The 26,270-nt window shown below is 47.3% G+C and overlaps 1 protein-coding gene across 2 annotated transcripts in view; it reads right to left on the bottom strand.

Moving 5' to 3' along the window:
- The window catches only part of PAQR5 (progestin and adipoQ receptor family member 5), a 75,904-nt gene that overhangs the window by 19,235 nt on the left and 30,399 nt on the right, over positions 1-26,270 (bottom strand). Inside the window, exons 2-4 of one of the 2 annotated variants that reach the window (XM_027570641.2) lie at positions 22,384-22,549; positions 4,725-4,852; positions 2,018-2,223 (exon numbers count right to left, since the gene is read on the bottom strand). In XM_027570641.2, the coding sequence (XP_027426442.1) occupies positions 2,018-2,223; positions 4,725-4,852; positions 22,384-22,434 (385 nt within the window). In that variant the 5' untranslated portion in view covers positions 22,435-22,549. Of the gene's footprint in view, positions 1-2,017; positions 2,224-4,724; positions 4,853-5,129; positions 6,287-22,383; positions 22,550-26,270 lie in introns of those variants that run through there. The other variant, XM_027570640.2, reaches the window with a different exon arrangement.

Raw genomic sequence — 26,270 nt, 5'->3', positions numbered from 1 at the left:
ATGAGAGCCACCATCCCAGGGCACGGACGCCAGGGTTCAGGACACAGCCGCGGTAATGGCCCCCCTCCGAATCTAGGTGCCAGGCACTGCACACCCCACTCGCAACACTCCATTCATCTTCGTGCCGTCCCATGAGGAGGGTATGGTGCCAAGTTTGTGGACGGGAAGATTGGGGCCTGGTGAGGTGAAGAACCTCACCCAGGATTTCAGGGGTGGCGGTGGCTGGGCCACCAGCAAGCACTACATGATGCCGCCCCTCGTGACCTGTCTCAGGTGCCATCTAGGCACCGGGTCTGGGCAGGTGATCAAGGGCTCTGGAAGCCTCTAGACTAAGGAGTTCGAACTTCATCCGGGGTAACTGGGGATCCTGAAAGGTCTTAAGTGGGAGGAGAGCACGGTCAGAAGGTGTTAGAGAAGCCTGGAGGTGGGGTGGGGGGAAGTTGGTGGCAGTCGGGGAGGGCCAGGAGGAAGAGAGGGGGCTGTTGTCAGGGTGCAGCGGGGAGGCAGGAGGGTCTGAGCAAAGGCCATGTTGGGGAGCCATGTGGAGAATATGGGGAAGAGACTCACCGGAACTAACCGACAGGGTGGCAGGGGCATGGGAGGGGGGGAAGCCGAGGGCTCAGATTCTGACTTGAGAGACCAGGTCGGGGTGGAACCATGAGCCAGGTGTGGCACTGCAGGAGCGGGGGCGGATGTGGACAGTCTTGGTCACAGGGCTGGACACGGCGTGGACCTCAGATCAGTCGTAAGCTAGGATGGGATTGGGAGAGCCCGGTCCAGAGGTGTTCGGGGATGGTGTGAGGTCACCCTGACGCCGGACCCCACACGAGAGCAGAGGCCCAAGGCCTGATTCTGAGCTTGCCCACTGCCAGGGGAGCGGAGCAGGGAGCCAGCCGAAGAGAATGAGAACATGCACAGGCAGGAGGAGAAGCGAGAGTGATGTGACAGGGACCAGAGGGAGGGAGGTGGTTTGGGAGCACGGAGGGGCCCCTGCATCAGAGGCTGGCGAGAGCGCCCAGAAGAAGCCATGTGTCCGCAGGCGGGGCCCCAGCAATTGCGGCTTTAGGAAATGGTGCGGGCTGGACACAGAGCACGGAGGAGTTGGGGGGTGACACGGTAAAGCCCGTGCGTGTGTGTGTGTGTGTGCATCTGTATGTACATGTGTATGCGCGCGTTTGTGTGTGCGTGACTTGTGAGAGGGATGGAGACAGGATCCTCATGGACACCCCCTTGGGCAAGGGGAGACAATGCCTTTGCTTTCACACCTGGAGCAGGAGCAGGAGGGAGAAGAGGCCAGAGCAGGGGAGACTTGGGGATAAATGGATGCCCACCAGCTGGGGAGAGAAGCGGAGCCAGAAGGAGGGGGCCCCATAATTGGAGGAAAAACACAAGGAGGCTCAAGTACCGACACCCTCCCGCACCTGCTTTGGGTTCACCCCTCGGTTCCCACGGCACTTTGAGCATATTGCTAACTTGTCTAAGCCTCTCGACAAGCGGGGTTCATGAGCCCCCTTCTTTGTCAGGCAGGACAGACACCAGCCCTGACGTGCAGAGCTGGCTCACCGTGGCCTGTGACGACAGACGGATAAGGTTTCAGAGATCTCGCAAGACGACTGTCAAGCCCCGCTGACTACCTAAACTGACAATTAAATAACCACATTAACACAAGTAATAACTTTCCGTTAGTGCATCTCCTCTATCTGCATAGAAGAATTACTGCATGATGATGTGCACGGAGGTCCCACTGGTGGCCGGAAGTGGGTCATGGTGAGGGGTCAGCCTACCCCACAGATCGGGGCTTTTGTCCCCGCTGAATCGGTTAATATTTGCCAGCACAGCTCTGGACAAGTTTCTTACCAAACACTCATCAGAAACCTGGAGGAGGCATGGCATTCCCATGACTCTTCCGCAAGCCCATCAAAGCCTTCTGGTGAGCCCAGCTCCCGGGGGGGGGGGGGGGGGGGCTGGCAGCTAGCTCGTTCGCAGGGAGCGGAGGGGGACGCGGGGCCCTACGCACCCAGGCTGAAGAGGTTGACGGCCCCGTAGTCCAGGAAGTAGCAGATGTGGCGGGCGTTCTTGGACATGGAGCTGAAGGTGTGTGCACAGCTGGATGCGAGGGGGTACACACAGCTGGTGCCCATGTACACGAACAGAGGCCAGGAGTAGCTGTCATTCTGGATGTCTGTCACACACAAGGCGGTCACAAACCTCCACACGAAGAACCTGGAACACAGCGTGGCCCACTCAACCTCCGTGGCTGGAGGCTCCTCTGCACCCCTCACAGACTATCTGCTGCCCCCCATTCCCCTGGGATAACTGAACCCTGTGTGTTCTTACTTTGGTGAAATACTACGAGTGAGGGAGGGTGAGTGTGATCATTTTACGGTTAGAATTGGGCAGAAGGGGCAAGAGGAGAGCCTTAAGATTTATCTAGTACATTCCTCTCCCCACCTTGCAATGACAGACTCTCTCTTAGAGCATCCTGCCTAAGTGATTCCCCAGGCTCAGCTTGCATGCTTCCGGGGATGGGGAGCTCACCACCTCTCGAGGCAGCTCTAAGTGTCAGGAAATTCTTCACTGAGCTGACACCGGTCTCCCTGGGATCTATCTCCATTTGATCAGCCCGAGTTCCCCTCAACGGGACCACAGAAAACTAGCACATCAAATATCTAAGGCAATCAATCCTCAAAACGCCTCCTCACCTCTTTGAACCTTACATTAAAGAACCCCGTGGCACTCAACCACTCCTCAAAGGATCCATATGGGGCCTTGTCACCAGCCCTGTGGTTTGTCTTTGTCCCCTTGCAGGAAGGTTCCTCAAACAGAAGCAACCTCCCAGGAGGGGCCTGGAGAGTCTAGAAGACAACAGGACGATTGTTCTCCCTCCCCTCCATGCTACTTATTCCTCCTCTAACACTACCCTCGGCTGCGATCTGCTGAGTCCAGCTCCCTGGGTCCACCCCCACACAGAGACACAGGACAGCTCCACACCATATCTGCCTCCTCTATGACCCAGGCAAGGGGGCCCTGCCTGCAGAGCTGCCCACTTCCACAGACCAACCGCGCCGCTAGAAAGCCAGGGCCTCTGCCCCACGGGCTCTCCCAGGGGAGGAGACTCCAACGCTTTTCCCACAGGAACCCAAGGAGCATCCGTCCATCTTCTGGTTACATTTGCGAGATTTGTCCTCCCGTCCCAGCAAAAACAGAACTGAGGCGATGTGCTTGGGCTCAAAGCCTATCCGATCATCTCCGGATGACTCCCTGGCCCCACTTCCTTAGGGGCATCTTACTCCAGGCTCTCCCAACCCCTCCCCACCCTGTGTTGCTCAGTGGTGACCATCTCCCAGGGTCTGGCAGGGCCGGGGGGCTATATGCAGCGGGGAGCCTCGGCCAGAGCGGCCCAGCTTTGGGACAGCTACGAAGTCACCCCACAGGGATCTGTGCACAGGCGCTCCAGACCCACCGGCAAGCAGGGAAGGGCCAGTGCTCCCAGCGGCAGCACAAACTGCAGAACCCCATAAATCACCTGTGGTTCATCCACACAATGGAACACCAAGCAGCCTGAGAGGCCTGGGGGCCAGACGGAGATGGGAGGGAAGAAAGCCAGGGAAGAGAGCAGGAGGCAAGGACTCAGAGTGGGGTGTGCACACGCCCCAGGGGCTCACATCTCCGGAGGGGCTCTGGGAGGACCGGCAACTCCAGGGAAGAGAACAGGGGCCGGGGAAGACACTATCTCTGTCCCCATCTGCAAGTTGCACTTTATGAGCATTTAGACTTTTTACTTACGTTTACTTAGGTTTGCTTAAATTTTAAAAGGACACACACACACACACACACAAAGTAAAATGACAAACAGCCCCCCTGAGCAGGAGCTGGAGGTCACCCTGAGCAGTCTGCAGGCCCTAGAACTTCCTTCCAGATCTCCCTAGTCCACCGCAGGCCTGCTCTCTCTTCTCTGGGGAGGCCTCTGGCACCACCTGGCCCTGCACTTCGGCCCTGGATCTGTCCTCTGACTTCTGAGCAAGCACGGCCTTCCTCGAGCCCATCTCTGTGTGCGGCACACCCTGGGGTCCCTCCCATTCTCTTGGCTTCTGGACAATGATCAGAGGGGAGTCCAGAGTCTGGCCTGTGCCAGGACTTGCCGTGCCCTTTCCCTGGGCCACACCTGTGTCAGCCAACGGGGGTCTTAGTGGACCCGAGCTCGTGGCTTCTCCATTAAAGTGCCTCCTGGCCGCTGTGGCTCCAGCATGATCACGGGGCCCCCACAGCTCCCCGCCCGATGCCTTTTCCAATGCTTCCCCCACCCCCGATAATCCTCACAGCAACCCTGGGCAAGGTGCGGACCATCCCTCCCACTTTACAGACGGGAAAACATGAAGCTCAGAGAGGTTAAATGACTCCCTCGAGCTCGTGACATTTTAACCAGGGCTTCTGGAGGACTCCGAAAACCTCCAAACCGAAGGGGATGAGATCAACCCAGGCCGCCAGTGCAGGGAAAGACTGGGGAGCTGCCAGGAGCCTCTCGAATCCTACTAGAATCCATATGCTAAAGCTCACCCCAGCTGCCGGCCCCAACATCTCCCAGCCCCATGCTCATGCAGCACGGGGGAGTCCCCAAAATCCCAGCATGGACTCTCAGCCTTCCCAACCCCCCTGGGTTTTAAAGAAGCCCCAGGCCCAGGGCTCCTGAATTGACATGGCCAGTCGAGGGGACTGGAAGGTACCAGAAGGGCAGCAGGTGAGTCCAGATGTTGAGAGTCTCATTGGTCATTTGGAAAAGGCTGAGGATACAGGCAGTGGCGGAGCTCTGTGGGTGTCGGTAGCCGAAGAGGATGCCCTGCTCATGGAACACCTGCAGTGGGGGAAAGAGAGAGGAGCACTGAGGTGAGGCCAGATTTGTCTGGCAGTGCCGGGGGCTGTGTGCAGCGGGGAACTCTTCAGCCTGCAACATGTGGCCCCAAGTCCTTGAGCTGTCAACCTGCTTCCCTCCCCCACTTCTCTCCTCCTTCCCATAGGTGCTAAAATCCAGGTCCTTCCAGAAGCCTGTAGCAGCTGGAGGAGGGAACTCAAGACCCCGGCTCCCTTTGGGAATCCGGCCAATCTTCGTGTTCCCAGACAGACACACTTACTCTTGTCATGAAGATTGCCTAAGAATCTGGTTTTGCACCCTCTGCCTGGGGCCTACAGCTCGGTCTCTGGATGCCTTCGTGCTTGGAAGACATATATGCTGTCTGTCTGAGCCAACATGCCCCAGATGGCAGGAGCCGGTGGGAAGATCTCTGCAGAAGATCCCCCCCGGGCAGGGCCAGGATACATTCACCAAAGCGCTTCATAAAGGCCTTTTGATGATGAAGACAGTGATGGCATTAGCCTGGGATGCAGGTGGAGCAGGGCCAGCCACAGCTGGGCCTGCCCGAGTCAGCCCTTCCCCACACAGCCCACCTGGCACGTCTCTGGGTCACCAGCCCCGAGAAGACAGGTGGACTGGTCAGCTGACCTCTGGGCATCAACCCGCCCAGAAGACTCCATCAGACCCATTAAAAATGTAATTGTGAAAAGGAGGCAAGAGGGACGAAGTTCAGCATGTGCTATTAAGTGAAAACAAGTAGAATGTAAATTGTATTCCTGGGGCGATTATAAGGATTATAGAAGTTTAAGGACACAGGCAGGGCAGAGGCTGGGGAGAACACAGGAGAGAGGAGAGTTTGATTCACTGAGGATCTGTAGGAGACTTTCTTTCCCCTTTGTGTTGATTTCAGCCAGGGTTTCTCAGTCTTGACACTGTGGACATTTTTGGCCAGCTAACTGTGTGTTGCGGGGGGCTGTCCTAGGCAACACATGAGTACACCCGTGGCCTCTCCCTAATGACACCAGTGGCACACACCGTCCCAAGCTGTGGCAACCCAAAATGTCTCCAGTAGTGCCAATATCCCCTGGGGGCAAGGTGACCCCACTTAAGGACCACTGATGTAGAGGAATGTTGTCAGAAGCTCTGAAAGGTCAACTAAAAATAAGCAGATTCATAGAGGCAAACAATGACAATGATAACACTAGTAGTCATAATATAAATCGAGTCACAAGAATATTTTACAGTTTTCCCTGTGGTTTTCTGGGGCTGAGGGAGAAAGGGAAGACAGAGAATGCCAACCTAGCCACCCATCTCTCCTCTGGATTACATCTTCTTAGCTTAAGAGAGAATCTCCATTCAAAGGTACATAATAGGGGGCGCCTGGGTGGCTCAGTCAGTTAAGCATCTGCCTTCAGCTCAGGTCTTGAGCTCAGGGTCCTGGAATCAAGCCCCAAATCGGGCTCCCTGCTCAGCGGGGAGCCTGCTTCTCCCGCTGTCTGCCGCTCCCCCTGCTTGTGTGCACACTCTGTCTGATAAATAGATAAAATAAAAAATCTTTAAAAAAAACCGTGAACACGTTCCCTTCTTAGTTCAGTTCTGGGTTCAACTGGTCAACCAGGGGGAGGGGGACCCATGAAGCTGGTTCATGGTCCAGTGAAAAAATACTATTTAAATTAGGTTTGGGTCTTAGCTGATTAAAGCAATTTGTTCCAGTTTTTGATTCACGGTCCAATCCTGCTGACATCCCCGGTTTACAGCAGACAGGCTTCTGTCCCCGGCAGCAGGAATCCTGGCCTCCAGCTGCCCACCCCACCAGGGCCGCTGACAGGGAGGCAGACGGGCCCATGGCCTTCAGCCTTCAATGCGTGTGAGGAGGATAACGTGTGCTTGGTGGACATGCGAAGGCTCCGCGGCAGAAATTGGGGGTCTAGCATTCCATCTCACATTTCAGTCTTCCCTTTATAAAGAAAAATAATTTATTAAGGCATTGGCCTCTTATTAAAATGTAAAGACTCCAGAACAGAGCCACTGTTGTTGATGATTCATGCCTTCACATGAATGAGTTTAGCAGATCTTGTGTAGGAGGCGATCTCATGACCGGGGGGCCTGCAGAGCGCTGGGCACATGGGGGGCGGTAGCCCACAGGAAGGGGGGCTGCAGGACAGCTCGGACACGGGGCCCCCAGGGGGGTAGTGGAGGGACAGGAGCCAGAGGGGGAGACCGCCTACATTTTGCTGGTGGTGACACAGGGTGTGACTACCGTTCTTCCTTCTTCGGATCCTGCATTTGGGGAAGCGAGAAAAGGCACCAACAGTCAAGGGCCCGGGGAGAACAGAAGGGCTGGGAAATTCACAAGCTGGACCACTTGACCGCACTCAAGAATCTTGCCACAGACCTGGGGAGGCTACTTGACCACCACCGCCAGGACTGGGCCTATTATTAAAAGAAATCTCCTCTGACCTGCTATCCTGACCCGAGACACGGATGGGAAGCCCGCTAACCATGCCGTAGAGACAGGATTTAAAGCAGCCCTTCCAAAAAAAAAAAAACGACAGATAGATAAAGAATGGACAAAAGAAAGGGAGTCCTTCAGTCCCAGAAGAGCCTGTTCTGACCGCTCCTTCCCTCCTCAACTTGAACCTCAGTTTATTAGGCCCAAAATGCTAGATGTGCTCTTGTTCTGAGCCCCTCTGAGTAGGGGAAAGGAGTGGCATTCCCTCCATCTTCCCACTCTGGCCTTGCCAAAGCACTTTGCATCGACTAGATCTCAAAAGAAAGCATGCTACATAAATCTAAACAACAAATGAAACATTTGAAAACAATTTTGTATTCATACCCAGTCTCAACCCCCAAAGGCAAATTGCAATCATTGCCTTTAGTACTCCGTAGCTGGGTCTCATTCCTAAGCACCCCCAGGTTAGCAGGTGCTGGCTAATTTGCACAGTGGAATTGATTTGTAGGAATACACCTCGCATCCCTGGTTGCAGGCTAGGCAGTTTAATACGAAATGAAATCAAATTGTGTGCAGCCTATTATTTAGAAGTGAGAATGCCCAGGTTCTCGGGGTGGAAGGCCACAGCAGCGGGTTTTTCTTTTAAGTGCCTGCCAAGTCTTGGTTTCCAGGAAAGACACTGTGCAGCCGCCAGCTGATGCCTGAAATTCCACTGCGACCATTTCAAACCCTTGGTTTCTCTAGCCATTAATCACCTGGGGAAAATCATCGCACGTTCTGGCTCACGGTAAATAGGAGCAGGTTCTGACAGCAGGCCGTGAGTGGGGGGGGTCAGGTGCTGTCAGGGAGGCAATCTGCATTTCCCGCCCAAATTTCAAGGAGTCCTCATGACCTTGTGAGGGACAGCCTTTCATTGTCCCCATTTCACAGAAAAGGAAACTGAGGCCCAGGGAGGTTAAGACATTTTCCAAGCTCCCGGAAGCTGGGGGGGAGGGGCAAATCTGAAAGCTGCATGCACACCTCAGACTTCATTTCTTCGGCCTCTTACACTATCATGGGCCTCTCAGAAGGGCTCTGGGGGAGAGGAAGCACTCATCCCTTGACCTGTGGTGTGATTTAGGACTGTCAAGCACTTCTCGGGGCGTCAGTTTCTTTAGTACTCCATACTACTTTAGTACTAAAATTCAAGACCCTCACACCCCCCACCCCCATACCTCAGAATGTGACTGTCTTTGGGAGACAGGATCTTTAAAGGGGATGAAGTTACAATGAGGCTGTCGGGGTGGATCCTGGTCCCATCTGACTGGCATCTCTTAGAAGCAGGGGCGACACCAGGGGAAGGCGTGCACAGAGGAACGGCCACGTAAGGGGCAGCACAGAGGCCCCGTCTACAAGCCAAGGAGAGAGGTAGGTCTTCCAGAGAACCAACCTTCGCCCACACCTTGATCTTGGACTTCCAGGCTCCAGAACTGTGACAAGTAAATTTCTGTTCGTCCAGTCAGTCTGTGGCACGCTGTGATGGCACCCTGAGCTGGCTGGTTGGGTAACAATTTCTCTAAATCAGTGCCTTGGAAATGTTCTTCCACAGGTGTCAGCAGATGGCCCAGGGATCTTGTTGTAACTCGATGGGTCTAGGGGAGCATCTGCCACTCCTCACAAGCTCCCAGGGCACGCATGACGGGCCCACCCCGTCCCTCAGCATCCGGCGGTCACCTCCCTGCCCAGAATCCAATTCATTGCAAAATACGAGGTTCCCTTTAGGTAAGAGGAACAAGATGCACCTAAAGACACGGGCACAAAAAGCCAAAGCAGGAGAGACAGACAAGGGAGGAGTCTGGTGAGGTGTTTGCGGGCAGAAGGCACGGAGGTAACAGAGAAGGCAAAGGGCAGGCCACGAGCTGATGCACCGATTACAAACTGCCATTTAAGGGAGTGCGTGCAGTGTCCTTGGCACCAGGTTGGACACAAAGCCACTGTCTTATGCAGGACAGACCACGCTTAGCCCTGGCCAGAGGGAGCACTTAGGATCTCAATTAAAATACCATAAAACCGCTTGTACACAACTCACATGCAATTACTAGAACTACAAGTAGGCTGAAATAATAGCCAGCCATTGTCAGTATTAAGCAATGACAGGTGAATGTCGTTGAGAACTTTGGTGTCGTGTTTTTAAAAAAATAAGCGTCTGATGTTCAGTCGAGAAGAAGGATGCTTTTGGTACATGTGCCCCAATATTTACAGAAAATGAAGCTGAATTTCTTATGGCTGAACATAAAAGTTGGATAAAAAGTAATTAACCAAACTACATCTCACTATCTAAGATGGAGGATCCAAAGGATATTATTAGTAATTTAATAGACAATAAAGTGACAAAAAGCCACATAAAATGTCTTAAAAAATTAGTATTGCTCAATTCAGGTGTGGTGTACCAGGGTGAAAAGTCCCACTGAATGACTAGCACTACACACAGCACAGACCTACAGAAGCAGCAAGGAAGTTGAAACAATGGCACATTCCATCAGTTTTCCCTTTGTTGTAAAAATGCAGTCTTTAAGAACTAGGAAAACAATTTTCAATTGTAGGTGCTGATTTAAAAATCCGCCATGGACTAGGCTGTGGTAACAGTGTAACATGATTGGAAAGTCTGCGGCAGGCAGGATTACGGCCCCCCAGAGCTGTCCACGCCCTCATCCCAGAAACTGTGACCATGTAAGGTTAACGTGGTAAAGGAGAATGAAGGTCACAGATGGAATTAAGGCTGCTGATCAGCTAACCTTAATATAGGGAGATGATCGGGATTATCCAGGCGAGCCTGGTGTAATCCCAGGGTCCTTAAAAGCGGAAGGAGGGGGCAGAAGAAGAGAGGCAGAGGGAGATGAGGCCATAGAAGAATGGACAGAGATGCCACACTGTTGGCTCTGAAGTCAGGCAGGGGCTGGGAACCGATGACGCAGGTGGCCTCGAGAACCTGGAACAGGCAAGAAAATAGATTCTCCCCTCGAGCCTCCACCAACACCTTGATTTTAGCCTAGTGAGACCCATGTTTTAAAGCCACCAAGTCTGTAGTAATTTGTTCTGGCAACAGTACAAAGTCAGAATTTGACCAAACATCCAAAAGCAATCTGAGAGCTGGAAATAAATGGCAATACATGGTCTCGGTTTCTTACTGGGAGGACTGATGACTTCCTTTGGAAAATTCAAAGATGGTGTGTAACATTCTCCAAATCTTCTCCAATATGGGACATTTTTTTTTAAGATTTTATTTATCTGAGAGAGTGAGAGAGAGAGCATGTGAGCATGAGCAGGGGAAGAGGCAGGCAGAGGGAGATGCAAACTCCCGGCTGAGCAAAGAGACTGATGTGGGGCTCGATCCCGGGACCCTGGGATCATGCCCTGAGCCGAAGGCAGATGCTTAACCCCCTGAGCCACCCAGGCACCCCCAAGATGGGACAGCTTGCTGAAACGCATATCAAACTTGACCATAAACCTCTGATTCACACCATGGGAATGCCAAATAAATGCCATTATATTCTTAGATTTCATCTAGACAAGATGCAAGATGATGGAAAGAAATCAGTGAAACAGAGGGTCCTCAAATACAGAGCAAACCCCATCTTGGGGAGGAAATGACATTAATTTTGGGTCTGAGCACTTCACAGGTATTCATGATGGGATGTTGTTAGCAAAAGCTTACAAAAATATCAAGGTTTGGCTACTTCACTTTTAAAGGGATTCAAAGTACACATTTATTATCTTAGATACGTATAGGATTTTTCTAAACCAAAGGAGCCACATGCGAAATATGTAACAAAAATGATGTTTGAATAAAATAAAACTTAAAAAAAGGAACAAAATCATCTCTGAACTATGGAAGAGAAGATTCACATACAAATAATCCTGAAAATAACTTCCATACAGATTACTTCTCTGAGCATTATAGATTATAGTACAATTTTCACTAAGCAAAATATTGCTCTATCAGTTTTCTTTATGGTATCTTTTTTCTTGAAAAAATAAAAATCAAATGTAAGTACTTTATGGATCTAGGTATTGAGAGAGTAAAAAGAGCCATATAGAAGATTGAAATGTATATATAATTAAAATATGACATAATTTTTCTTCTTAATTGTAATTATCATATACAACTTCACTGTTTGAATTTGATAAAAGTTATAGTTCATTTCTGATTCTAAATATGGCTTTAAGAATATTTTCCAATAATTCCAGTTGTTCTACCTTAGCAGAACTGAGCAGAAACTCAACAGAAGTTTCTCCCAAATGAAATTAATTAAAAAAAAAAAAAACAAACTAAGACTCAGGGACTCAAGAATAGTGGTCTAATTTGGAATTACTGTTAATAGAATACAAATTATGTGATAATGTTGATTACAGCAGTATAACCCATAATTTTGCTGAAATAAAGGCAAAAAATAAATTTAATGGAATAAACATGTAGTAACTTATAAATTATGTATGTTTTTACTTTATTACTCATCCAAACATCACTTAATCCATCAATACAACATAGAGATATGTGCAACAACCATTAAATTTAGTTGTCTTTGCTATTTTGCTGACTTCTGCTATATAAAAATTAGAGCTTTACCTATACCCTTTCGTGATTATGAAGGGATATTTGTCAAGGGAGGACAGAACCATTCTATAGAACTCTTTGCTAGCTCCGTACGTAACTTCTACACATTCTGTGGTCTCCACGGTTCTCCTGATTCAGACCCAGCGCATGTTAGGAGCGGACCCTGTTTCACTGGAGCATCATGGGAGGACTGCACGGTCAAGACTGTCAACCCCATTTTACAGATAAGGAGACTAAAGCTCAATGGGAGACGTTTCCAAGGCCATAATTAATAGCAGAACCAAGATGTAACCGCTAGTCTGTTGGCTTGCAAAAGCCCATTATGCTTCACTGCAACCACCCAAGTGAAACGAGCGATTGCTATGGTGGATGGAAATGCTAGGCATGAGCAGAGTTCTCAGAAGGGAAAGGTCACTGGGACCCTCTACCCACGATGGGGGAAGCACCGGAAAGAATGGCTGGGGGCCTTCTGGCTTGGGAAGAAAGATGTCACGGAAGATCCTTCTGACTAAAACAATGAAAATGCTAGATGAACTCTGCATCGTCTGTTGGATAAATGTATCAGCAAGATGGCAACAAAAGTAAGAAAGTAACAAATCTCCCTAACAAAGGGCAACTGGGAGCCCCATGTGGGAAGGTGCCTTCAACATCAGAGTTTCTGCTCCTAGGCTCTGCAAATAAAAGATGAACCCTACAGCCCCTCAAAGGCAGACTTTGCCATTAAGGCTAGGACTCTAAAGGTGAAAGAATGTGAAACAAATCCCACCAGGCGGAAGGAGACATTAAGGAAAATTGTCTCTCTGAAACAATCTCTCCCCAGAATTCAGAACCATCAGCTAGATTTCATATGGCTTTCTGATCCAAGCCCACACTACTTCTATGGTCCAAGAAATCTCCAGTAGTAAAATTAAAGTGGTTACAAATAAATAGAGGTCAAAGTTTTGTGGCTCCCTCAGGTAAGTAACAAAAGCAAATGCAAATCCTTTCTGGGGGACTTCTGCTTTAACACAACAAGCACGCCCATGCCTGCAACCAGCACCAGGCCTCAGAAACAGCAAAAACCATCGATGGCAGAAAGAAAGCTCAAGGAATAGATGCTGAAATATAAAATCAGTATGTTCAATATGTTTAAAGAAATAGCTTAAAAATATTAATGAAAATAGACTTAAAAAGAATCTAATATAACTTGGAAGTTAAACACTGAAATAAAAAGTCATTGAAGGGATAAATAGCAGACAGATCTCACTGAAGAGAAAATTAGTGAACTGAAAGCAGATTCAAAGAAAGCAGTTCAGGGAGATTAAGAGGTAGATATGAAAAACAAACAGCGCCTGGGTGGCTCAGTTGGTTAAGCATCTGCCTTCGGCTCAGGTCACAATCCCCAGGTCCCGGGATCGAGCTTTGCATTGGGTTCCTTGCTCAGCGGAGAGCTTGCTTTTCCCTCTCCCTCTACCCCTCCCCCCCACCCATGTTTGCTCACTCTCTCTCTCTCTCTCTCATAAATAAAATCTTAAAAAAAAGGAAAGAAAAACCAAATTAGAGAATATTTCTCCAAAAAGAGAAAAATACAATGGTTTCGTTGTGATATTTGAAGACAAACTTAGGCTTCTAGAAATTTTTGAACGTTGCCAGTCCTCAGATCCAAGAAGTTAGGTGTGGCAGGGACAGTTGGGGTTCACCAAATATCCCATTTGCTTTCCTACGTTTCTCAGCCTTTTCTGCAGTTAGGGTTGGGGCCATGTGACTATTTCTACTTAATGTGACATCTAGATCAGGTCAGTTAAAGCAGGGTGTCTTCTTGTAGTAGATATCATGATGCACTCAGCAGGGAACACTGCCCTCCTTCAGAACTGAGCCACCCATCCCTCTATGGGAACTTCTTTTGGCAAAGGCCACTACACTGACCACGTTATACTCCCTGCCCAGCAGCAGCACACACATCCACTGATGGTGGATATGAAGTCCTGGCTTCCTTTTCTCATTTGGGGTAAGTCTGAAGGACAAACCCCATTCTAGAACATTCTGTGTGGTCAGCAGAGGCCTTGCCCTTCCTGCCTAGTATAATTTTTCATGTTATGATGCTGGAGTAGCCACCAAGCTAATATAGAGCATGTTTCTAGATATTAACTATAGAACAAGTGGAGGAGAAAATCAAATGTTAAAAGGCAAAAAGAAATAAGGATGTAAAACTCAATCCAAAGAAAACAAGAAAGGAAAGGACAACTCAACAGAGAAAATAACAAATAGAAACCACATAAGATGATCAAAATAAATGTAAATATATTAATAATCTTTATAAATATAAACAGACTAAACTGTCCAGTTAAATGACAAATACTGTCAAACTAGATAAAACCCAACGGTGTGCCATTTACATGAGCTACAGTTAAAATATAAGGAAAGGGAGGCATTAAAAGTCAAAGGAAGGAAGGAAATAAACCAGAAAAATAACAAAAACAACAAAGCTGGAGTTGCTATATGACTGTGGGACAGATTCTAAGATAGAAAGCATTACTACTTAGCAAGAGAATCACTATAAAATATTAAGAAATTTACTGCACTAGGAAGATATTGCATAAATTCGGATGTACCTAAAAAACACAGGCTCAAAATATATAAAGCAAAAACTGACTTATGTACAAGGAGTAATTCACAAATCTGCCATCATGGTGGAAGATTTTAACATATCTCAATGCTGGATAGATCAGACAGAATAAAATTAGTAATAATAAATTTTTGACCTTACAGGACATATATGCAATACTGCCCCCAACAATTGAAGATTATACATTATTTTCAGGCACACTTAGAAGATTTATGAAAACTGATCAGGTGTTAAACCATAAAGCTAGTCTGAACAAATTTCAAGGATGGGAATTATACAGAAGACACTCTCAGGCTGCAATCAATTAATTTAAATCAATAACAAAACTCCAGACTTTGGGGGAATTAAAAAAATACACACACACTTCTAAGCAATTTTAAGTTACATAAGAAATCAAAATGGAAATTAGAAACGAATTCAAAAAGCACATGTGGTCTGCAGTTAAAGCAGTACTTGAGGGAAATATATGTACTCAGTTGCTGACATTAGAAGGCAGAGTATAATTAACTTAAGAAGTTAGAGAAGAAACAGCAAAAGGAACCCAAAGCAGAAATAAAATAATAAAAAATAACAGACACTAGAGATATAAAATACATAACAGAGAGGCTCCACTGAGCCACAAATCCACCTCTTTTCAAATATTAAAAAAAAAAAAAGACAAACTGGCAAGATTAAGAGGAGAAAAAAGCAAAACCACATGATTATGTCAATAGACACAGAAAAAGCATTTCACAAGATCTAATACTCTTTCATGATACAAAGACACTTGACAAAATAGGAATAAAACTCCTTCAACCCAGAGGCACCTGGGTGGCTCAGTCCATTAAGCCTCAGACTCTTGGTTTCAGCTCAGGTCATGATCTCAGTGTGTGAGGTCAAGCCCCGTGTGCAGCACCCCCCACCCCTCCCCGTGGAGCCCTGCCTTGAGCCTCTCCTTGAGCCCCATGACGGGCTCTGCGCTCAGGGAGGAGTCTGCCTGACGTCTGCTTGAGATTTTCTCTTTCCCTTTCCCTTCCCCCCTTCCCCTCTGCCCCTCTCCCCACTCTCTCTCTCTCAATAAATTAATAAAATCTTAAAAGAAAAATTTTTTTAAACTTCTTCAACCTAGTAAAGGCCACCTATGAGAAACTCACAGCTAACACACCTAGTGCTGGAAAATGGAATGCTTTCCCCCTAAGATCAGGAACAAGATCTGGACGTCTGCTCTCGCCACTTCCATGCCATATCAGAGTGGAGGTTCCAGCTAGGTCAACTGGACAAGGAAAAGAAAGAAAAGGCATCTAGATAGGAAAGCAAGATGCAAAACTATATTTTCAGGTGATATAATCTCACATATAGGAAATCCTAAAGGATCCACTAGAAAACTATTAGAACTAATAAATGAGTTCAGCAAGGTTGCAGAATGTAGGATCAATATACCCAAAACTTAGGTTTATTTTTATATACTAGCAATGAACAATCTGAAAATGAATTGAAGGGAATAATTCCATGTACAGCAACATCAAAAACAATACAATGCTTAGGAATAAATTTCAAAAACTCTTTTAATGGTATGAGAGCTGTGCACTGAAAACTACAAAATATCACTGAAAGAAATTAAAGACCTAAATAAATGCAAAGACATCCCATGTTCACAGATTAAAAGACTTACTATTGTTAAGATGGTAATGCTCCCCAAACTGATCAACAGATTCAATGCAATCCCTAAAATAAATCCCAGCTGCCTTTTTGTTCATTTATTTTGCAGAAATTGACATGCTGATCCTTAAATTCATATGGAAATGCAAGAGACCCTGAACAGTCAAACAATCTGGAAAAGGAAAAACAAAGTTGAAAGATCCACATTTCTCAAGTCTTACTACAAAGCTACAGTAACGAAGACGGGGTGGTATTGGCATAAGAACAGACAAATCAACAGAACAGAAGTTAGAGTCCAGAAGTAAACCCTCACATTTATACTCAATTGACTTTCAATAAAAGGGCCAAGACAATTTATTGAAGAAGGAATAGTCTTACCAAAAAATGATGCTGGAACTACTTGATACCAACATATATATACATAAAAAGAAGAAAGTTGGACTCCTATCCCACGCCACATACAATAATTAACTCAAACATGGATCACAGACCTAAATGTAAGAGATAAAACTCTTAGAAGAAAATATAGAACTAAATCTTCATGACCTCAAATTAGCCAAAGGATTCTTAGATAGGACACCAAAATCACAAGCAAGAAAATAATAAAAAAAATAGGGGCGCCTGGGTGGCTCAGTCGGTTAAGCGGCTGCCTTCGGCTCAGGTCGTGATCCCAGGGTCCTGGCTCCCTGCTCAGCGGAGAGCCTGCTTCTTCCTCTCCCTCTGCCTGCCACTCTGCCTACTTGTGCTTGCTCTCTATCTCTCTGTCAAATAAATAAATAAAAATCTTTAAAAAAATAAATAAAAATAAATAAAAAAAGAAAATAATAAAAAAATAGATAATAGCAAAATTTAACACTTTTGTGCTTCAAAGGATACCATCAGTAAAGTGAAAAGACGGTGCACAGAATGGGAGAAAATATTTGCAAGTCATATATCTGATAAGGGAATTATATCCAGAATATGTAAAGAACACTTATGATTCAACAACAAAAAGACAAATGACTCAATTTAAAAATGAGGAAAAGTCTTGAACAGGTATTTCTCCAAAGAAGATACACGAACAGACAATAAGCACAAGAAAAGATGTTCAACCTCACTAATCGTTAGGGAAATGCAAATCAAAAATACATCCTACACAGTGGGATGACTACTGTTAAAAAACAAACAAACAAACAAAACCAGAAAACATGTGTTGACAAGGATGTTGAGAAACTGGAACCCTTGTGAGCTGTTGATGGGAACATAAAATGGCACAGCCACTGTGGAAAACAGTATGGTGGTTCCTCAAAAAATTACAAATAGAATTACCAAATGATCCAGCAATTCCACTTTTGGTTATATACCCAAAAGAACTGAAAGCAAGATCTCAAAGAAATATCTGTACACCTATGTTCATAGCAGCATTATTCACAACAGCTAAAACACAGAAGTAATCCAGTATCTATTGATGAGGGAATGAGTAAGCAAAATCTGGTAGATACATACAAGAATATTATCCAGCCATAAAAATGAAGGAAATTCTGACATGTACAACATGGATGAACCTTAAGGACATTACGCTAAGTGAAATTAATAAACCAGTCACAAAAAGACAAACACTGTATGATTCCATTTATAGAAGGTACCAGAATAGTCAAAATCATAAAGACAGAAAGTAGAAGGACGGTTTTCAGAAGCTAAGGGGAGGGGGAAATGGGGAGTTATTGTTTAATGGGTATAGAGTTTCAGTTTTACAAGATAAAAAGAATTATGGAGATATATGATGGTGCTCGCTGCACAACAATGTGAATATATTTAATACCATTGAACTGTGCACTTAAAATTGGGTAAGATGGTAAATTTTATGTAAAATGTATTATACTGCAATAAAAAAAATAGTTCAGCATAGAGTTACCACATGATCCAACATTCCACTCCTAGGCGTGTACTTAAGAGAACTGAAAACATGTTCATACAAAAACGTATACTCAAATGTTCATAGAAGCATTATTTGTAACAGCCAAAAAAACAGAAACTCAAGGGTCCATCAACTAATGAATGAATAAACAAACAGCGGTACATCCATACGATGGAATATTATGTAGCCACAAAACAAATGAAGTACTAATACATGGTACAGCATGAATGAACCTTGAAAACATTTATGCTCAGTGAAAGAAGGCATTTGCAAAAGGCCACCTATTATACAATCACGTTTATATGAATTACGGAGAGGAGGCAAATCCACAGAGACAGAAAGTAAATCAGTGGTTGCCATGGCAAGTAGGAAATGACTGCTAATGGGTACAGAGTTTCTTTCTAGGGTAATGAAACTGTTCTAAAATTGACCATGGTGAGAGTTTGTGCAACAGACTTTGTGTATGTCACCATACTAAAACCCCCGGGGCTGCGTACTTTTAAAGGATGAATTTTATGGTATGTGAATTATATCTCAACAAAGCTGTTATAAAAAAAAAAAAAAAACAACTTCCCACACAGAAAATTCAGCTGCAAGATGAGTCATTCCATCCACCACTCCACAGGCTGCCATACATGTAGATTAGCAGGTAACGGTGCTCCCCTGGGTGGGAGGGGCGCAAGGTGGTGGCCCTGCGGGACAATCATGCAGGTACCTTCTATGACCCACTCAGGAACACAGAAATCTAATATTATACGAAGTTTTCCATAGAACAAATAAGAAAGGCTCTCCAACTCATTGTGGTTGGCACAATCATAACCCAAATCTAGACAATGGCAGTATCCGAAGGAAACATTACAAGTCAACTCATTAGAATTAAGGCTCCTGAACAGGAGCACGTGGGTGGCTCAGTCGGTTAAGCATCTGCCTTTGGCTCAGGTCATGATCTCAGGTTCCGGGGATCAAGCCCCTGGGATCAAGCCCCGCATGGGCTCCTTGCTCAGCAGGGAAACTGATTCTCCCTCTCCCTCTCCCTCTCCCCCTGCTTGTGCTCTCTCTCTCTTTCTCAAGTAAAAAAAAAAAAAGTTCCTAAACAAAACACTAGCTGATTCCAGCAATACATTAAAAAGATATTACATCATGACCAAGTTTTATTTAAATGCAAGGTTGACTTAAACATTACTAAACTGGTCGGTGTAATTCACCACGCTAATAACTTAAACAAATCATACACGACCATCTCAAAAGATGCATTGATAGGGAAAAAAAGGGTTCTGTAAATTTCATTCCTAATTAAAGGGAAAAAATCCTAGAAAACAAGGGGTAGAAAGGAATATCCTTGACTCGATAAAAGTTATTTACATACACACACACAGACACACATAGAGCTACATTATTTTAAATGATGAAATGGTGAAAGCATTCCTTTTTTTTTTTTTAAAGATTTTATTTATTTATTTGACAGAGAGACAAGCGAGAGAGGGAACACAAGCAGGGGGAGTGGGAGAGGGAGAAGCAGGCTTCCCACTGAGCAGGGAGCCCGATGCGGGGCTCAATCCCAGGACCCTGGGATCACGACCTGAGCCGAAGGCAGATGCTTAACGACTGAGCCACCCAGGCACCCCTGAAAGCATTCCTTTTCGTTAAAATCAAGAACAATATAAAGATGCCTGCAATCATGCTTCATATTGTATTTTTTTTAAAGATCTTATTCATGAGAGAGAGAGCACATGTGAGCAAGAGCATAAGCAGGGGAGAGGGGCAGAGGGAGAGGGACAGGCAGACAGACTCCCTGCTTGGCAGGGAGCCCGACGTGGGGCTCGATCCCAGAACCCCAAGGTCATGATCAAGCCAAAGGCAGATGCTTAACCAACGGGAGCCACCCAGGTACCCATTCATATTGTATTTTAATAAGCTCCTGATGATTCTGATGGCGGGGATCCAAGCACCCACTTTGAGAAACCCTGAGCTGGAGAAACCATTTGCCTATTGAGTTGGCTCCTGGGTCCTTAGGGCCCAAGCCCTCCTACCCAACACCACACCATCTGGCTATGCTTCCGTTCTTTCATAATAATCCCACTGTTCTATTTCATTTTTCTTGGACCCTCACAATAGCCCTGTGAGACTAAATTAACAGATATTATCTCCACTTTACAGATCAGGAAACTGAGGCTCAGAGAGGGTGGGGAAGTGGCCCAGTCCACACAGCTCATTAATATGCTAAAGGAGAGGCTATCCAGGGTCCCTGTACGAAGACCTGATGATGGTAACTGCAGCCGACATTACTGACTTGACCCCATGTGCCGGGCACTTCACACGGGCCATCTCATAACCGTAACCCCAGGAAGCAGATATTCCCATCACCCCATTTTACAGGTGCAGAAACTGAGGTAGGGAAATTAAGTATCTTGCCCAAGGTCACTCCACAGACTGGGGATCAGAACCCAAAGAGCCCACCAAAAATAAGCTTAGCATTTGTAGGAGGTCTATTCTAAATATTCATGCAAATTACGTATGCATTTTTCTCAATATGCTTGCACCTGTTTTAACAACAAACATTTCTGTCCCGCTCCCCCAGCAAATCTTCAAATAAAAGTACCCTCCAGGCAGGCAGAGCCACTGTTCGCTCCACGGCCTCACGAACCTTGAGCATGGGGCCCCAAAGCCCGGTAGTGGATGTAGGTGCCCAAGGAAGGTTTCGAAGCAAACAGTGGATGTGAGGCGCGATGTTGGTTCTCCACCTGACTAGCGCCATTTTACCAAAAAAGACACTGTCACCTCCAACCTCTGTGAAAACCTGGACAGAGGAGACACGTTCCTCTTTAGCCCTCCAGGGTTTTCTGGCCCTCGTCTTCAGGATCCCCACACTTCAGAAGCCCACAAAGTAGCCATTGAGACCTTCACTTCCCCCTTCACGTCTTTCCTGGGCACATGCTCTGAATGCGAGCTTGCCCAAAACACCCAGGGAGACATCTCAGCAGCACCCATGACCCCTCTTCCAAGAGTCCCCACGCCTGCTCGCTGCTTCCCTGTCCCCAGGCCTTTGTCCACACCCGTCCTGCCACCTGTTCTGGTCGGCCCACCTCCCACCTCCGACCCACCCTCAAGCCATCTTAAAGATCGCCCTGAGCCCTTCCTCCCCCATGATGGAAGTAACCGGTCCCTCCTCTGGGTCTTTCAGGACACACCCTCACCCATTTGGCAACAGAAGCGGGAGTCCATATTTTACAATCCTTAGGGGCAGGATTTGTATGGGATTATTCAGAGTCCGGTACGGAGTGACACCTTGCACATGGCAGGGCGTCAAGAAAAATTTCGTGAGTGGATGAATCAAAGAATCACCCGTGCTCCCACTAATCGCAGCCACTGGTGGTCTGTGGGTAGAAGCCAGTGGAGAACCGCACCAGGAGGAGGCACGGCCCTGGGAACACACAGGAGGCGTTCTGTGAGGCCAGCCTCATTTTTAATTTGTCTGTCACCTACTGTGTCCCTCGCCTCTTCCCACCAGACTGCTCTGCCCCATGTCCCATCACCCCCCAGTGCCACCTAGCTGCAGCCACCCAGCCGCACAGGCTTTTGGACAGAGCCTGGCAGGCTGCCCGCTCCTCATCTCTGTGCGCGGGGCTGAGCACGCCCAGGACTTAGGCTTCTGAGGGAAGTCGGAAGTGCTTGGCAGTCAGCAGCGTGGAAGGGTCTCCCTTCAGTCTGTGACATCCTCCAGATGAAACTTCCCACCCTGGCTCGTCTTCAGTCAAAAAGGAAGGGAATGTGACGCAGCAACAAGAGAGTGTAAGAAGTGACGTTTGCTCTGCCAGGGAAGGGGGGTGCGCCGGCAGAGGGGCCTCACCTCAGGCCGCTTACAGATGCGGATTGTCAAGGCCTACCAGGTGTCTTGGAGTGGCCGCCTGTGAGCTCCGGGGCCCAGGAGTCCACGATGGGGCCAGGGCTGAGGCCCACGAGACCACCCTCCTCCTCACTCCTGCAAGTGATACGGACAAGGGCAAAGCCACACACCCGAGGCGACTTGAGCCCTGGCCTGCTTTCCAGCACCCCAGGGAGGGGCCCAAAGGAAACGTCTACCCAGCAGGACGCCACTGGCTACATGTCTTCAGCTCGAATGTGGAGTCTCAAGAAAGACTTTGCTTCGGGATGAAATACAGACGTCACAGGGAAGGGTTACAACGTCAACAGTCTCAGGATCCCGCCCATTTCCAGGTTCAGTGTAGGTGGGGGAGACGGGGGTGCTGGCTGAAGACAAAGCCGGCACCCCCCGCTCCCCACCCGGGGCAGAGACCACACAGCGCCCTCGTCACTGCCCGAACTCAACCACCGGACCCACAGCACATACCTGGGGCATCTGGTCGATGCTAAACAGCCGGGGCAGCTTCAGGCTCAGCATCTTGAAGCTGGGTTGGGGGGGGAAGGCCGGTGGTGGACCGCAGCTCCCCGTCACCGGCTCAGAGTCCTGACAATGCCCAGGGTGCCTGTGGCCAGTCGGTACCCGGGCTACTTCCCTGAAAGAGGACGGCGTGAAGAAATCCAGTCAGCCTCAGCCCAACTCCAGCTGGATCAAGACTGTCAGATTGTTTAACCACGGAACAAACACTTGCTTGTGATGGCAAAATAATCAGGCTTCCTTAAAAACAGCAACAGAACTATCAGAGCACTGAGTCATTTATTCCAAGAGTGCTGGAGGGGGGTCATTCACTCATGATATGGGTGATCATAAAGTTGGAGAGCCAGAAGGGCCACGGAGGCCACCGGGTCCCCTCATGTCGGACATCAGGGCCAGAGGGGCAGAATGACTTCTCTAAGGTTGTGTGGCTAGGGGAGAGCAGGAGTGGCTGGCTCTTGGCTGCATCGTGGGCAGACCGTGTGATCCCAAGTCTGTGTCCACTCAGTGGGCAGAGGAGGACAAGGGCCATGCCCCCGATCACCCAAAGAAAAGCAGCTCTTCCAGAAGGCCGACGGGCATTGTTGCCCTGAGACACACACACGAACCAGACAAGTAAATCCGAGGCACTTGTTGGAGACACAGCAACTCCGAGTAACAAGGCTGTTTAAATGCAGGATTAAGACTGCTTAACAGCTGTGAGTAATGTGAGCTAGAGGGACCCGAAGCCCTCAGGACACGCCTAAGAAACAGAAACTTGCCAGCTGGGTTTAGCTGAGAAAGAGCAGTGCTAGGAATTTACCCTGGTTAATGCCTCCCCTGCTCCCATCACCACTGGGCCAAGATCTGCCACCTCCTTAGAGCCTCCCTTCCCCCCCCCCCCCCGAGGAATTCCCTGCCTCTGAAGGTCCAGAGACCTTGCCTGTACTTCTCGTGTGACACCAACCGCCGCCTCTGCCTGCAAGCAAAGCTACCTGCTCAGGTGCTTGGAAAGGAACCTCCTGGGATGGCCGGAAACTCAGGGTGTATGCGTGGCTCATGCTGGGCCTTCAGCGAAATGCTTGTTTAACACCATTCATTAAAGCAATGGTTGCTCATCCTCTGAACTTACAGTGTGTTTTGTTTTTTGTGGTTTGTTTATACTTTGATGCTTATTATAGTTCCTTATGTTTTATGTGTTAGTATCTGGAACTCTGTAGCAAACACAATGTATTTGTGTTTCACTGCCATAAATTTGCTTCTTTCTTAAAACCACTGATGTATTATTCACAATAGTCCAAATGCGGAAACAACCCAAGTGGCCACCAGCAGACAAAAAAACAAAATACGGTCTATGCAGACGATGGAATATTATTCAGTCTTAAAAAGGAATGATATTGTTGATCTGTGCTTCAACATCAATGAAACTTGAAAACATTATGCTAAGGGAAACAAGCCAGTCACAAAAGGACGCATGTTCGATGATCCCACTTATACGAGGTACCGAGACTAGGCAAATTCACACGGACAAAAAGGGGATTAGAGGCTGGGTTGGCGGAAGAATGGGGCGTTGTTGTGTAATGGGTACTGAGTTTCCGTCTGGGATGATAAAAAGTTCTGGAAACAGGGGTGGTGATGGTTGCACAACATTCTGACCATGATGTCACCGAATGATACGCTTAAAAATGGTTAAAATAGTCAATTTTACATTGTGCATATTTTACCACCATAAAAACTTGTGTAAAATTTCCGATCCAAGTTACAGAATAATGCAGAAAATACATTTTTAAGAAAATAATTTTGAAAGCATATTTTACTTAGGTTAAAGAAAATAAAAGTTAATACTTTGCAAACAACATCGACGTGAGTGGGCCACAGCACACCTTGGTTCTCTCGGTTTTACAGTCCTAATTACCAAGACTCCCAACACTCTCCGAAGCACCACGAATTCACCCAGTGGCAGGCCACAAGGTGGAGGTCCGGTACTGGGGGGACCTCAGGCACACCAGGAAATCCTCCAACAATAACGGGACCAAGGCTGGTCTCCAGAGACCTGCCCACCTTGGTCCTCTGGTTCTTCCTCGAGTAGCCTCAATGTCATGGGCAAGGCAAGGAAAAGAAATGGTCCCCTACTTGCCCAGCACACACCATCCCAATAGGATGACCAGAGTAAACTGCAAACATAAAGGGTAATGACAATAGCATATGAGTCACCCATTTCTTCATTCAGCCACTGTTTGCTGCATGTTTATCATGTGACAAGTAGTGGTAAGGCTGAGTAGTTAAGGATTCTCTGTGGGTTGCTACAGCTTGAAGGACAAGGTGAGAATTTAACAGATATAAAAATTGTATGGGTTTGGGGCGCCTGGGTGGCGCAGTCGGTTAAGCGGCTGGCTCTTGGTTTCGGCTCAGGTCATGAGCTCAGGGTCCTGGGATTGAGCCCCACATCAGGCTCCATGTTCAGCGGGGCGTCTGCTCGAGGATTCTCTCTCTCCCTCTCCCTCTGCTCCTCCCCCGTTCATGCTTGCTCGCTTGCTCTCTCTCTCTAAAATAAATAAATAAATCTTTTAAAAATTGTATCGGTTTGTGACACAAAGAATGGAGGGAAGTAGGCATCCTCCATACCATTCTCTTCTTTCACTGCACGGGGAAACAAGATGAATAAGACAGTCACTGTCCCCAAGAAATGTATAAAGAAAGAGAGGAGACACCCAACTAGCCAGCACAAGTCACCCTGAGAAGGAGGGAAACTCTCACTCACACTGCACCAAGCCTGTACTGGTCACCTTGCCCCCCAGCCCATCTCATTCACCCCCACTGTGGCCATCTCAGGAGGCAAGGCAGGGCGGGGAAGGGCCTGGGTGCTGGATTCCAGCCACTGTCATTCAAAGACTGGTTCATCAGTTCCTGTGCGACCCTGGGCAAGGAACGTTAACACCCGTGCCTCAGTTTCCCTAAGGGTAACGTGGAAATAACAGTAGTACTTTCTTCATGGGGATGTCGTTATGATTAAAAGACAGAACCCACCTGAAGGGCCTGCCATAAAGTAAGGGTCCAACAAACACTTGCTATTATTATGAATTTTCAGAGAGGAAAATTCATTTTCTATTTTACAGGCAGGAAAATGGAAGCGTGGAAAGCTATAGGGCTTGCCCGAGATCACATAGCTAGTGGCTAGTAGAATTGGATTTGATTTCTGGTTTCATAAGTTTCCTTTTCAAAAGAAAATGGACTTTGAATAAAGGTTATGAAGAGCACAGAGCACTAGGTCTTACTTTCCCTTTGCTACTGAAAGAAGATGGACAACGCAGAGTGTTTACTCTGTTTATAACCCAAAGGCTAAAGGATGGCCCTCCTTATCTGTTAATCAGGTTGAGACAAACTCTCAGGTAAGACTTGACCTTGGCTTTTTTAAAGCGGGAGATTTCTTGTGTCGTGTCTTTCTGCCAAGGAGGTAAGAACTCTGCATTAAACCATTGTTAGGCTGCATCTGAAACGTAAAGCTTTCTGTCTGTCGAAATCGTGAAACATCCCTGGATGGTCGTGGAAAGTCAGAAAGAGTGGCAGATGACTCATATGTCGTATCCCTTCTTAATCACGGCAAATAAAATTGAACGTCAAATGAACTCACCAGTCTTTTTACTTCCCATCACACGCCAAGCTCTTAATTTCACCAACACTATAAAAACCAGAGTGTAATTTCCAGTATTTCAAACAGCAGCTTGGTTTGCTCTCTCTGTCTACAGAGGCCTAGAAACAAGAGTGAATAAAACAAAAAGGCTTTGGACAGTTCCCATTAGAGACACAATGTGAAGCTTTGCCAATATTTCATTGGTATATTGGCATTCCATGTTGAGATTTCA

Source organism: Zalophus californianus, chromosome 6 (genome assembly GCF_009762305.2).
Source record: "Zalophus californianus isolate mZalCal1 chromosome 6, mZalCal1.pri.v2, whole genome shotgun sequence".
In the NCBI taxonomy this organism is placed as follows: domain Eukaryota; kingdom Metazoa; phylum Chordata; class Mammalia; order Carnivora; family Otariidae; genus Zalophus; species Zalophus californianus.
Note: the sequence above shows the minus strand (reverse complement) of the source record. Positions and strands in the feature narration are given on the sequence as shown.